This window comes from Drosophila subobscura, chromosome A (assembly GCF_008121235.1).
Source record: "Drosophila subobscura isolate 14011-0131.10 chromosome A, UCBerk_Dsub_1.0, whole genome shotgun sequence".
Lineage (NCBI taxonomy): Eukaryota > Metazoa > Arthropoda > Insecta > Diptera > Drosophilidae > Drosophila > Drosophila subobscura.
In genome coordinates this window covers 11,845,897-11,860,549 of record NC_048530.1, presented here as the reverse complement: position 1 = coordinate 11,860,549, position 14,653 = coordinate 11,845,897, and the positions used below count along the sequence as shown (strand labels likewise).

Genomic DNA, 14,653 nt, shown 5'->3' with positions numbered 1-14,653 from the left:
TTCCCGCTTGAGTTTTGAAAAATGTTAGAATGCATTTGGTCCTATGAATAAATGTTTTGCTAATATTCGAGACATCACAGACTGGCCATCGGCTTATGATTAAATAATTTAAAGTACTTTGCTGTTCGAAATAAATTTTAAATTGCTGTAAAAATATTTCAAAGCCATGCAGCAGCGATGCAAAAACCTTCCACGAAGATAGACGTGAAATTTCCATTCATTTTGTACAAAAAAAGAACTAACTTTGAATTCCAATTAAAATTAAATGTACTCGGCATGCTTTGGTTATGTTTTTCTATTAGCAGCAAGAGGCGCCAGAGAAAAGCCCATGAAATTTACCGGACACAGGCCACAAATCTTGATGGTCTCTAGAAGTTATCAGGAACGTTTTGCCGAGGGCTGGGGGAATGGGATGGTGTTGGTAGCCCATGGCATTACATTACTAAGTAGCAGCAGAAACAACAAAGCCGAGAGGAAAAGTCAGCGGGGAAGAGGCCAACCGGAGGCCAGGGCCAGAGATTGCATAGAGCGTGGACTGGATTGGATTGGAGTGGAGTGGAGAGAGATATCCCAAGGCGTTGGCATCGTTGTCGGCATTGTCATCAACACATAACTGTCAACTATATCGTAGTTCTAGGGGGTTGGTTCTATCAATTCCGCTCTTTCCCGGTGGTTAAATTCAAATGCGTATAGTTTCAGTTTCAGTTTCAGTTCTTCGGGGAGGATTTGTGCGCTCCGTGGCAAATGACCCACAACAGAGACATCATCATTAGGGCATCAAATGGGCCCAATGGCAGCCGTGAAAATCGTACAAAAATCGCCCAAAATCATCAAAACGAAATGCATACAAAGTGAAATTAAACAGTAGATACAGCATTATGTATGCAGATTTGTATGTTGATGTTTTGTAAGAGTTTCAGAGTATTCAGACAGACCTCGGGATGACATATTTTATGCATTTGGCATTTGGTTGAAGTGGCGCCGAGCCGAGCCGAGGCACAAATAAATAAGTAAAATGCTGCATAATTTATGCATTTAATGTAAACAGACAATTTGGCGCAGATTTCCCGGAGATTTCCCAACCGTAGAGGTGGTTGCTTTGGTCGCCATTGAAGTGGGAGAGCCAAGAAACTGACGTAACGGCAACATAAGGTTACCAGTGCGAGGGCAGAACGAAAAGTTACACAGTTTTTGTTTATTGGCAAAGTTTTCACAAAATTGTGGAAAATTAGCTGCTCATGAGATGACGGTTCGTAAACACAAAAAACAACTCTTGATAGACAAAAGAGGTAAATGGAAGCAAAGAAAATATAAACAGGAAGAGGAGTGTTTTTAAGGGCAACTCCTGAAACTTGGGATTCCAAAACAAAAGTTAATATGTCTCTGATTATGCATCTGTGAATTGCTTAAGGACAAATGTAACTTTAAGATTATTTCATCTCTAGATGCGGCACAGCCATCTGTGGCCATCCAATAAACTTGCTAGTCAGCCCACTGTAAGTTTTTTGGGCTGCTATTCAAAAAATGATTTTAGTTGACAGCCAACAGTCAGCGCCGTGTCAGAAATCACAAGAACAGCAACAGGAAAAACCGGAGAAGGAAAAAAATGAAAGAAAACCGTACAAGATATTGGCTGGGGGATGGGACTGCTACTGGGACCAAAGAAGAGGCGACGGCGGCTATGAGTGGCCGCCGGGGCAGGGCAGGGCGGCACTTGATGAGCAAATCAGGGCCCGGGCCCATGGTTCATTGACGTAGCAAATTGGAACTTCCTCTGGGAGCAACCAAAAAACGAGAGCTGACGAGAGGGCAACGGCAATGGCACTGAAGATGATGATGATGATGATGAGACTGAGACTGAGAATGAGAATGATGTAACTCCCCGAAGGAGTCTCTTAAGTAGCGCCAGGTAAGCGGGTGAGCCAGAATGGGATACACACAATGGAATGGCATAAGCGGAAGTGCAGCGGGCTGTGGAAAGTATCTAAGAGATGCGCATATTAATGGCACTGATTGTGCCGCACAGATAAACGAAACGAAACGAACCGAACCGAACCGAACCGAGGAGTGGAGAGCAGAGGAGAGAGCGGCTACTTGAATTACATTTACATGGCCTGACATGTCCGATGACAACCAACCCGTCCTAAGCGCATTAAGATGCGAATCGAGACGAGCATCTCCTCCATCTGGATCACTTGCAGCATTCCAAACCATTCCATTTCATGCCATTCATTCATATGTACACATGTACAATGTATGTACATATAAACGCTCTCACCCATTCATAAAAATCAAACAAGACGATCTGTCGCGCTCTTTTGTCCAGCATTTACCCTATATACTCGTACTTGTCATATTATGGCAATGTTCGATGGGTTTATTTACCTCGGCACCGACACACAGACTATGGATGCGATGGATGCCAGGAGATAGAAATGTGCGAAACGATCATCGGCAGCATGGAGATGAGCTCGTAAAAAAAAACAGCGCCAAATACAGAGCACATCAAAGACGAGCCATTAATAAAATGAAACTGCACTTTGTTGCAGCTACTATGAACCGGAAGGCTGCACCGCAACAGAACTGAGGCAATTAGGCAACTGAAGGAAACTGAAGGAAAAGTGTACAAATTATTGCAAAAAACGTTACGAATATTATAAATATTTGTAAACAAAATCTGAGGCAAATTCGGAGGGCAAGAACTGCCAGAAAGCTGCATAAAAGTTGCATGTAAGTAATCTCCTCCAAAACCATCGATTCCATTTTTGTGCACGATTTGCCTGCTCTGCCGCTGGGGCAGTGGGACTGACACCGCCGCCACCACCACTCCCTACCCTACCCCGTTCATGAATAATTATTAATCATAATTCCCTTAATGGCGGGCGTTTAAAAACTGTTCGAGCGTCTTAATTGGTTTTGCTGCTTGGCTGCTTGGCTGAATGCCGGATTGTCGGAGGTGGAGGGGCGGCCACGGCCACTGGCACTGGCACTGGCCAACTGCTTGCTAACTGCTTTCTGAGCCAACATCCGCTGGCGAGAGCCAGCCATTTGACATGTGCATTGGATGATTGAGCTGCAGTGCGAGTATTTCCAGTAATTTGGGCTCATTAAAATGACTTCGAAAGACGGGGGGATAGGTGGAGAAGACACAGAGGGACACTGCAAGTGTCATTCGAAAGGGAGCGCGCGACATGTGGGAAATGAGCAGTAAAAAATAGGATGAAGAGGAGCAGAGAGAGAGAGAGAGAGAGAGAGGAAAGGAAATCGAAAGACAATAGAATTGCGGCGGCGGCTTTCGGTAATTGTTGGCGTTGGTCATGGTGAACCGTAACAACAGCAACTGTCAGAGACCGGTCCCAGTCCTAGGGATAGGCACCGCCGCGGACATATGCATGTATGTATGTACATATGTCCATATATCGTACGCAGGAATAGCGACTTCGAACCCTACAAGTGCCCAGTACCCAGTGCCCAGTGCGCTGGCTGATCGAAGCGGAACACGTGCGTGGGAGCAAAGGCTCTAATTAGGGCCTTTAAACAGCTGCCTCTCCCTCGTCTCGTTTCGTCCCGTTCAGGTTCGTTCCTCCACACTCCTTCTTGACCCTTTCCACATTCGTGTCTGTCTTCCTTTTTTGGCATCTTTTTGATGTTTGCGTAGGTTTATGTAAATTATCCCTGAGGGCCAAGGTCCATGTCCATATAGACCATGCTAGAGGCGCAAATGATTCCTAGAAGGCAGCAACTGTAGCTGCAAAGACAACTCTTTCCCTTCATTCACTTTACCAAAACGCAGGTTATATTCATTTGCATAGGAAACACACACTGTTAACAGAGGAAAGAGATCTAACGTGTTTGTGTGTGTGTTTATATGGCAGGGGAATGTGCTCATATTTATCCAGGGCAGGGTGACGCAAAAGATCTGAGAACCGAGTTCCACAGAATATTCCATTTGGGCTTTGACAATACCTCAAGAAGCTAGAGAGCCATAGGCTTATGGAATCCTCGAGGAAGTCTACGCTTCAAATCAGTAACCAATAACCAATAACTAAGTATCTAGCCTAGTTTTTCCGCTAGTTCCAGGGCAGGAGACAACATAGGAGAGAGACTGAACTGGGGTTGGACTATTGGTAATGCGACTGTGAAAGAGCCTTCCTACTGCATATTTGTTGGAACCTCCTCTCACTGGCAGGATTGCTTTATGACATTGCCGTAAACCCTTTTAGCGGCGTGCGCGGAAGGACCAAACAACACAGACACTCACACAGAAGACAGTGAAACAACAGAAGAACAACATGAGGAGGAAGCTGCTAAAGTAGAGGAAGAAAAGGGACCACCCATGCCCCGGCCCCCGCTTCGGCCACTGTTGATTTTTCGCGGTCTAATAAAAACAGCCCAAAACAACAAAACCTAAAAACCAACAAAATAAAAGAGTTTGTGCGGGGTTTTCCGCTCAAAGAGTTGAGGCCGCGCGCGGCACATTGCACTCGATTGCCGCCGCTCACTTTTCCACGGAAATCACGAAAACCCTTCGGTCTTCCGCCGTAGCCACCGCCACTGCCGTTGCCGTTGCCGTTGCCGCCCGCGCGCTCAACCACTCTGGGTGTGAGCATTTGCATAACGCCGCTAACGCTAACGCTAACGCAGAAGCCAGCTCTGCCAGTGTCAGTTAGCGTTGAATGGAGCTTTCGAGGGGAGACCAACAGCTGTTGCTGGTGAAGCTTTTGATTACTGATAAGAAGGGGAAAATACTGGAGAGCGGTGATTGAATGAATGCATGTAGGAGCACAGGTGAGCGGGAGCAAGGTAGTATGTATCTGCGCAGAGCGGGGTTCTTAACTGCTTGTAGTGCCCCGCGAAACCGGTTCACACTCGATCCGATCACTTGAGTTTTGGACTAAAAACTAACATTGAGCTTTAGGGTGGACCTACCTGATTTGTGCCACCACAAAAGACCATACGTAGATACAATACATGTGTATATACATATTTCAAAGAACTCGTTTTAAGAATTATTGCATATATTATTGTGCAATACATGCACATGTATTTATTTATATTTAATTGATTTTAACTTCTCTTTAATCTATATTAAATACGTGTATAGTGAGTTTCCATAAGCAGTAGCTTAGGCCTTTGCTCTTTTAATATTTCTGTTTATGTTTGTCTTCCCCTTTGCATTCATATAATTTCAGTTCGATTCTTAAAAATATTTTTGGTCCACTCGAATGCACCACAGAGTACTTTGCCAGCCCTGGCAGAGACAAACAAAATACATGAACGTCTGTTTTTGAGTCTTGAGTGACTGGTCTGGACCCAGCCCTAGTCCCGGGCCGCCCCACGCGATGACGTAGTCTCCCATAGTGCAAACGGAACCGCATCGAATCGAACCCGCCCGCCGATCAGGCCACCCGGCGCAAAAGCAAATCCAAAGCCCAAAGCACTCGCACTCGCGCGCTGATAAGCTATCAGCCATTGCCGCCCCCCCTATACCCCTTGGTCCGGGGTCCCGCCTTCTAACTGGCAATAAATAAAGATAAAATGTGTAACATTTTCGTTGCAAAATATAAAAAAAAAGAACGTAGCAAAGTTTATTTGAGGCATGCCCTCGTATATACAATGTGGCAAATGATGACGACGACGAAAATCACGATGATGACAAAGATCCCCCCGCTAACGATGAGCGCGGCTGACGGGTCGGATGGGCTTCTGCCAACGATGGGGATGATGATGATAAGGCGCTATAAACATTCAGCGACCTTGAGGTAAATGCGGTGTTCGCTGGCCAAGAGCGCGAACTTGGCATCGAAGCTGATGCGCTCGACAGTCTTCTCACAGAACTCGACCCGGTGCTGTCGCAAAAAGTATATGAGTCCCAGTTTTATCTGCAATTGGCCAATCTGCGTGCCAATGCAATGCTTGGGCCCAGCGCCAAACGGCAGATACGACATCGGGGCTTGATGCGATTTATTTTCGGCGCTAAAGCGTTCTGGATCGAAGCGTTCCGGATCCGGCCAGTACTGCATAAATAGAGAGATTCAAATTATTTTGTGATGGATTGGTAATAAAATCCCCCCATTAACGCTGTGTAATTCTACTTTCTAAACTAAAACGTTAAACGAACAGGTTTCAGATAATTATAGTGCAGCTTGACGTGGCCAGTTGCTCCTATAGACACTTGTTGGTTCTAGTTAGAAGTTCCTAGACCCATCCAAAGTATTAGATAACAAATTTCTATTAATTTTTGTGGTAGCTAGAACTCAATTCAATGTTCTTTACACTCGATAAGATTGGGGAAAACCAATTGGAGGCAAAATTTTGACAACTTAAGATGGTTATGCCCTCATACCATCAAATGAATTATTCAACAAATACTGACGAGCGAAAACCAATAGTTATATGGCGACAAGTCTGTGGCAACATTGAAATGTTGATCAGATATTTCCTTAATTTTGGGTCTGACATCTCACCTTTGGGTCATGGTGTATGGCCAGATTGGATATATAGATGGGCATGCCGCGGCGGGCATAGCACTCGGCGTGCGGACGGAGCGAGTAGAAGCGTTTCTTGTTAATGGGGGTGCACTCGCGCTCAAGCAGCGGCACGATGGGGTATTTGCGGAGCGTCTCCTCGACGATCATTTCAAGGTATTGCATCCGGGCGATCAGCTCGTAACTGAGCGCTCCGGCCGGCGACTCCTGGAAGGTCTCGCGTATCTCGCGCCGGAGCCGGGCCTGCATGAGGGGCTGCTTGGCCAACTCGTAGAGGGCAAACGACATGCTGGCCGAGCATGTCTCGATGCCAGCCACCTCGAAGCTGGCCGCCTGGGCGGCCAGGAAGTCGCGATGGTGAGTAAAGTGGGACTTGTCCTTTTGCAGATCCGCCTCCTTCTTGAGGGTGAGCAGCATCTCGATGAGATCGTTGCGCAGGTCGCCGCCTCGCTCCCGCTCTTCGATCACCAGCTGGATGACACGGCGCAGAAACTCTGCATGCGGCTCCGTGAACAGTCGGGGCCGTAACAGCGGCACCAGTTTGGGCAGGTAAAAAATCACGAAAAAGTCGATTATTCGACGTACATTCGGCCGGAATATGTCTTGACAGTGTGAACCAATCTCCGATTGCGTGCTCCGCAGGCTGTACGATCTCAGGCCGAAGGCTATGCTAGCGATCATGTCCGTGTTATACAGGTCGCACACGTCCTTAATGCTCACGATCACACCGCGTGCGGATGCGTCGCTTCTCCGCATATCTCTCGTCAGTCTTTTCAAATACCACTCCAAATCGCAGCCAATCTGAAAATAAGAAGGAACTATTAGAAATTTGACATTTAAGATTTTATTTCAATATCGTATACGCTTAGAATGAAGCATTTTTGATGCCATCAAGTTAAACTCTTGAAAAAACTTGCCTATGCTGGATTTTATGGCTCAAAAACTACGAAAACATAAAATTTGGGATAAGATTAAGCTATGTGCAAATCTATAAAGATATAATAAATAATACATTGCTTCGCTCAATCCTAAGCACAATCTGTAATATTTTTCATCATGGCATGACTCATTCTAATAGCTACCAGGGGAACGAAAGGGTATCAACAACTTGCTTACTAAAGTTCCCCTTTCTTTCGTTGCTCTGAATGATTTAAACAAAAGTTTTATTGTTTTCCTGCATGGGGTTACTTATATTTTGATCATTGTGAAGAGGAACAAGTTTGCCATTACACCAGACAGCACGATTATAGTTTTTGTAAGGGTTTGGGTTAATATTTTGCGCGTTTTACGGCGAATCACGAAATTTGTTTGATTGCTTGATCTGAGAAACTGTTTTTGGCACTCTCCAACAAACTTTCTGTTGCGTTTCCCTAAACTATGAGTGTTTTATTGATTACTTTGGCCAAAAACAAAAAAAGTAACACCTGTTCATTTCACACAGGGCAACAAAAAATTGGAATTGCAAGTGTTTTTCGGATCATCCAAAGGTATTTTAAATTTATATTTTGGAAGCACAGAGGAAATATTAGCATGGTAGAATTGATATTGCGAATTATGATAAAAATAATAATTTTACCTATTTATATCTTTCGACATATAAAGGATATATATGTAAATCGCATAATTTTCTCTTTTCAAATTTCGAGAATTTAAGAAAACTAAAAATCTTTCCAAATACTTTCTTAAAAAAGAATGGCGATTACAAACTCTACTTAACTCTTAATTAAAAATATTACAGAAATTCGCCTTCTATAAATATTCAAACCGGAACTAGGCTTTTTCTGTTATCGAGCATTTACTGTCTGGTATGTACATATGTATATATTCTTTGCGGGCAGCATTCGATACTTTGTGACCTTTGATAAGAATATTTGAAATCAACACAAAAATAAATATACACAAGAAATGCAAAAAAAAAAAACGTGTGATGATAAGGCGAAAACTTTGACAACCTGAAGAGCCTCTTTTTTTATCAGCGTGATATGGCACCACTCCACTGCTATGGCAATTTTTGGTGTATATCATAAATAAGAATTCTGCCACTTCTTTCCGTCTGACACACCTACTGTCTCAGCGTGAGAATATATGCTTCCGCACTATGAATACTAATTTTGTGGGACAGTGTAGGTTTTAAAAGTTCGAGGGGGGCGAGCGACATCGAATGTTAGCCTCTCTCTCACTTTGTGTCGCCCCTTCCTGTGACTCACCTCCTCCATCAGCGAGAACATCTGCTTAATCTTCGCCCCCGTAAAGGCAGGCGACAACCTCGTCCGTATCTCCCGCCACTCCGGCTGTTTGGCGAAGAAGAGATTGAGGGAGCCCATCTTGTCGTGCCGCAGATCGCATTTGGCGAACCGATTCGAGAAGCTCACAAAGTCCTCGACGAGGACGGTGCGCACCAGCGACAGGTCCCGGATGAGGAGCGCCGGCTGATGGAACAGATAGATGCCCACGATGGGCTCGTTGCGGAACCGCTCGTCGAAGTAGAAGCGTCGCAGCTGCAGCGCGAACGACTCCTCCAGGCGCAGCACCTTGCTCAGGTTTCCCAGCAGATGTGCCGGCTGCACGAACTTAACGCGACGCCGCTGCCAGTAAACATAGGTGCGACGCGACCAAACGAACACAGCTGTAAGGATGGTGACGATGGCCAGCAGAATGTTGGTGGAGTATACCATTGTGGCGGCGGCGGAGAGATAATTGATCTCCTCTATGCTGGGAGCTCGGTTGCTGCTGGCGCCGACTTTGCTGCGACTGCGAGTGCTGCTACTACGTGGAATTCCTTGTATGTGTGCGCGTTTTAGGCGCGTTTTTTTGGCAATTAAATAAATAAATACTTAACACAATTATATCACATTTGTAAAAAAAAAAACCACTAAACGCTAACTATGCGACGAAGAAGCAGCAGCAGCGCAGTGGAAGTGGTCGAAGAAGAAGCAGCAGCGTTCGCAGCAGAAGAGGGAACCGCGGAACCAAGACAAACGACGCAAAAAGAGTCGCACAGAAAGAGACGCAAACGGACAAACACACACACACGAACAGATAAAGAGAGTACAAAAACGCGGAACCGGAACAAAAGAGAGCGTTGACCAAATAAAATAATAGTAATAATAGTATTTATAAAAAAAAACACTAGTAAGCACCACAACGACGCCGGCACGACAGGCCCCAAAAAGCAACAGAACAGGCCGAGATGCCGACGCCGCTGCCCAGCGAGTGGTACTGCTATCAACAGGCAGCGGCAGCGACGCCGGCAGCATATCAGCAAAACAACAAAGAAACAACAAAAGCACATCGCAAAACCGCAGCAACCGCAGCGGCAGAGAGTAACCTCAAATGCAGAGAGTAGCAGCAGAGAGCAGCAGAACAGTTCACAGTCCACAGGCAGCCGACGCCGATGCTGACGCCCCCATCATCCCATGCTGATTAACCGCAAGCGTGTTTGCGGGGGGCAGAGAGTGGCATAGCTGTGATCGCAGAGAGACAGAAAGAGAGAGCGAAGCTGTAGAATTGAACTCACGAGTCGCGACGCGGTGCTCAGCTTGAGGCACATGGCAAGGCCACAGTGGGATCAAAGTCGAAATTACTGTTGCCATTTTCTTACCAAACTTCCTGAATAACTGGAGCATAGTTTCATAGTGAAAATTAACAACCAACAATATTACCAACATTTGTTAACTATATAAATTTTAGAAATAAATACTTTTTGTACAAACGCACTGGTGTTAAGACGTTTGCTCTACTGTACGCTGTACGTTGGGTATGCAGTGGAGAGCGAAATAAAATGCGAGCTGCAGAATTGCAGTCGCGGTCGCTGTTCTGCTTTCTTTGCTGGCACATGGCAATCAATCCACAATTGAATCAAAATGGAACAAAACAAAGACAATTTATGCAAATGTGTGCATAAGTACGGAATTTGTGCAATTATTTTGCAATGGAATACAGCACAGTAATAGCTTTTTCCTTACATCTGTTTGTATAAAAGCACACCCCCAACACTTTTTCCCACTGTACAAGAACCGTAAAGAGCACAAAGTAGACCACAAATAAAACTGACGATTAAAAGCAAAATAGCGATAACAATAGCAGCGCAGAGACGGCGACTGCGGCCGCTGGTGCTCCACGTGACGACGTTCCCAGCGACAGCGACAGCGAAGAGAGCGTAAAAAAGTCCGTTCTCTCGCGATTTAAAAATAAACGTGCGAACTCTCTTCAACTTTTTTGTTGCTGTTCTCCTCTTCTCTATGTGCTTATTCGTTTTCTTCGTCTGCAGTGTTCAGCTGATTTTGTTTTTCTTTTACGCTGGCAGGGCTGACGGAGCACATACGACCCCGACCAGGGCTGGACTGACTTCAAAAGCAACACTGAGCGGAGCGTTAGTGGGCGCCAAGTTTGATTTTTTTAAAAGTTTTTACTCACTTTCCGCCCTTTCCACTTATCTTTCATCGCAGCAGTACGAAGAACTATTGTATATCTCTTCCCTCCATGCAAGGACGGACATCAGCACTTCCTCTTCTACACTCGGAAAACAACATATTGTGCATGCATTCTTTCTCCCTTCAAGGACAGGAAAAAGGAAGCTCCATTTACAACAATTGACAGAAATTTGCACTTTTGTGGAAAACTTTCACATTTCTCAAGATTTTGCCCCTGCTCTCTACCTCCCATTTTCCACTTCTCCTTCTCTGATGGCTTCATATCTGCCATTCTCTTTCACCTCCGTTTCTACATGGGTAAGGAGTGTGCCGCAGTTACAGTTACAAATGTGCAACATTTCCGGTGTGGCGCCGCTTGGGGGTTAGCCAAAAACTGTTTTGGCCACATTGATGGCTGCATGTCGTTGAGAGAGGGGGAGAGAGTGAGTAAGAAGTGGTGTGAGATATAGGCCGGGGGCGTGTGTAAAGGAGTGGAGTCTTGCTTTGATTAAATTTCACGCACGACCGCCACTTGGCCAGGGCTTAGGTGGGGGGAACAGCGGTTCCGTTTGGATTTGGGGACTTTTTGGGCAGAGCGACAGTGAGAGAGCACACACAAACACACAGAGCCACGCGTTCGCATTGACATTTACCGCTGCATTTCGATTTGCATGTGCCTTGCGGATGGTTGTGTTGTAGGGGGAATGGAATAGAATGAAGTAGAGGTAACGATACCCTAGCAGAGGAAGGTATAACTATTTTAGCTTCATGTTTGTCAAGCAGGGTTCAACAATCAACAATAATTTTTACTATGTAAATATAACTGTACACTGTCCTCTTTACACAAAAATACATCGATTGATGTGCGAAATATATAAATTTAAATGGTTGAGAGTGAGTAACTTATAAATATACATATGAATCGTTGAAATGTTTGAGATTGCAGCTTGTATGAGTAAAAATGTAAGTATGGACACATATGTATATGTACATATGTATGTACATATGTAATATCATCACAAATATATTTGTTTATAGCGTATCTAAGAGTTCGGTACGCGAAGATGTAATTTTCTCTCTTATTTGCGATGTCGCCTTGTCGCTGCTTCGCTGCTGCTGCGTCGCTGGCGATATGTCAATAATCGTTGTTGCTTATGCACATAACGGCTCTGCAAATACAGGGGCGCACTTGTCACACACATCCCATCCACTGTCCACACCCCCTGGTCCCATGGTGCACATCCACCCACACCGTGCACCCCATCAAAATCCGCTGAGCGAAAATCAAAGCCGTCTCAATCAACAAACAAAGAGACAAACAAACAAACAAATAGTGAGTGAGTAACAAAGAGGGAGCGAGAGAGAGGGAGAAGAAGACAAACATTTGTGTGCGCTTTTCCCGCCCAAGGAGTGGGTGCGTGGGGAGCGGGCGGAACGGGTGGCATTTGCTTTTCCTATTTAGTTTTGGCTGCAACTTTGTTTTCCTTCCATTTACGCTGTTGACATTGGAAATCTTTTAATTATTGTCACGCCTCGCATACACCCTTCCTACCATCCTCATAGTTTCCCAGCCGCCCCCCACTTGGTGTGGGAGTGTCGCCAGGTGGTGGTGATGATGCTTCAGCATGTCGTGAGGATTATGTGGTGATTAGTACTGAAAAGGGAGAGGAAGGGAAACAACGCGAGAAGCTCTGCTCAGAGCTTGGGCGCTCTCTCATACTTCTGCGCTCTCCTACCAGTCACCACACACAATTGTTTCCTAACTGATTTTCCGAGACCCTTGTCTTTACTGTAAGAAAGTCTCTTTCCCATATCTGTTCAAACGCTTCATTGGGTTGTGTATTCCCACATATCGGTGCGATCGCCTTGGCAATCTCTAAGATCCTTTCACCTGCCCGCATTCCATTAGGATGCCGCACTGACCAGCGCCTACCGCCCGCCCATGTTCCATGTTCCATGCATGGTCCAGTAATCTCTCTATTTCGGGGGCAAATCTTTGCACATGTGTGCCGACGCCGCTGCGCCCCTTGATGTTGCACCGCCATTCGTGGTGGTGGTGCAGTGGGCAGGGGAGTGAGTGTGTGGCATGGATAAAGTGCGCAAAATAGATGCGTAATTTGACGTTAATGTTACGCTAATAATAATCTGTCAGCCGGCATTAGATGGGTAGATGGGTAGTTGTGAGATCCTCAGATTCTCCGATCTGATCCTTCGGCAGCTGATCTTTATCGAATGCACTCGCAAACACACACACGAACAACACTCCCTTTTGATGCCGATCGTGTAATGTGCTTAGCTCTCCTTTGGACCCACTCCACTTCTCCTTTTCTCTCTCTCTCTCTCGCTCTCGCTCTCTCGCGGGCATCCTTTGCTGCCGTCTTTGCTTTCTTTTCGCTCATTGTTGTGTTTGCCATTTTGACGGGTTTCGATTACCGTTGTCCTTCTGCTCCCTTGCTCTCGTCGGGCTGCTCTGCTCTCTCATGTGTGTAATCCACTCTGCTCGTTCGTTGCTCAATGTTAAATGGTGCGCGCCTAAGTTGAGCAAATTTCCCCAAAGGCCCTAAAAAAGGACTTTTGCGCACTCTCTTTGTCCCATTTATTGATACATACTGTTTTTTATGCCCTTTGGAAAGAGTACTACTATTTACACCAGATGTTTGTACCGCTCACCATGAGGCAGCCACATTTTTGGTTCAACTCAAAGTTGCATTTTCTTTGCCTCCAAAGCGAACTGGCTTTGGATGCATTTCATTCCAAATCTACAAAATCGTTTGCTTTAATTATCCTTTAATTATTTCGTATCATATATCAAAGCTAAGATTACTCTCTTGTATTTTGTATGCCTCCCAAGAAGGCAAAAATATAAACTTCTGTGCAAGGACACAATTTCTGTTCTAGAGGGTTGGACCTTGACTGTCCGCAACGCCTGAGCCTGCCCAAAGAGTCAAAACCCAACAAATGCAAAGTCAAAACGCAGACCAAAATCCTCAAATGCCAAAGCAGCAACAACAGCAAAAATATATTTAAAAAAAATCCCAAAACATTAAAAATAACTTAGAAAAGTGTGAATCCTTTCCAGGAAGCAGCCGAAAAAACGGCAACCAAATTGAGCGATTCCAGCGGCGGCCCTGCACTAGAAACCTACAAACCTAAATAGATAGATCGGGTCAAGTTCTCGGTAAAGAGTTGACCTATCCCAAAACATAAAACAGAACACACAAAAAACATAAAAGAAAAATCACAGAAAAAACTGGCTCGCAAAAAATGACAGAAATACGACGATACAAAAAATTGGACAAAAAATAAAGGAAAACAGAGAAACGGATCGTAAAACGCGATTCCTGGTAGCCTAGGTAACAGTACACAGTACAGCAGTGGTTCAACTCTGCCTAAACCCTTTCCTGGACCGGGCGGAACAATTGCAAATTGTATTTGTAGAGCGAAAAGGGGTTAAAAAACAGGCCAAGGGTGGGCGGGTTTAGTCTGCGGCAAGGATTCGCGATTTCCAGTGCTCGCTGCTACCCTTGATGTTGGTGCATCGGATAAACGAGATATTTTCAGGTATCGACATACATATATGTATCTGCTTATGTTATGTTCATTATCCAGCTCCCTGTTATTCTGTTAAGTGAACCATTATCCATTTTATCCATTATGGTGCCAGGTTCTGAGCTGTTAGTCATGCTGTCCCTCTCTCTCTGGATTTGCTCTGATTTTCCGTTCTGTTTCCTATGCTTCTTTCAGCTCTGTTTT

The 14,653-nt window shown here is 45.1% G+C and overlaps 1 protein-coding gene across 1 annotated transcript; it reads right to left on the bottom strand.

Moving 5' to 3' along the window:
* Positions 1 to 5,543: 5,543 nt before the first annotated feature.
* On the bottom strand, positions 5,544 to 9,774 carry LOC117897327 (probable cytochrome P450 6v1). The gene is made up of 3 exons (XM_034806099.1): positions 8,696 to 9,774; positions 6,468 to 7,289; positions 5,544 to 6,017 (listed from the first exon to the last, which is right to left on the bottom strand). Exons 1-3 carry the CDS (start codon positions 9,161 to 9,163, stop codon positions 5,739 to 5,741), a joined length of 1,569 nt encoding a protein of 522 aa, XP_034661990.1. The 5' UTR covers positions 9,164 to 9,774; the 3' UTR covers positions 5,544 to 5,738.
* Positions 9,775 to 14,653: the final 4,879 nt, after the last annotated feature.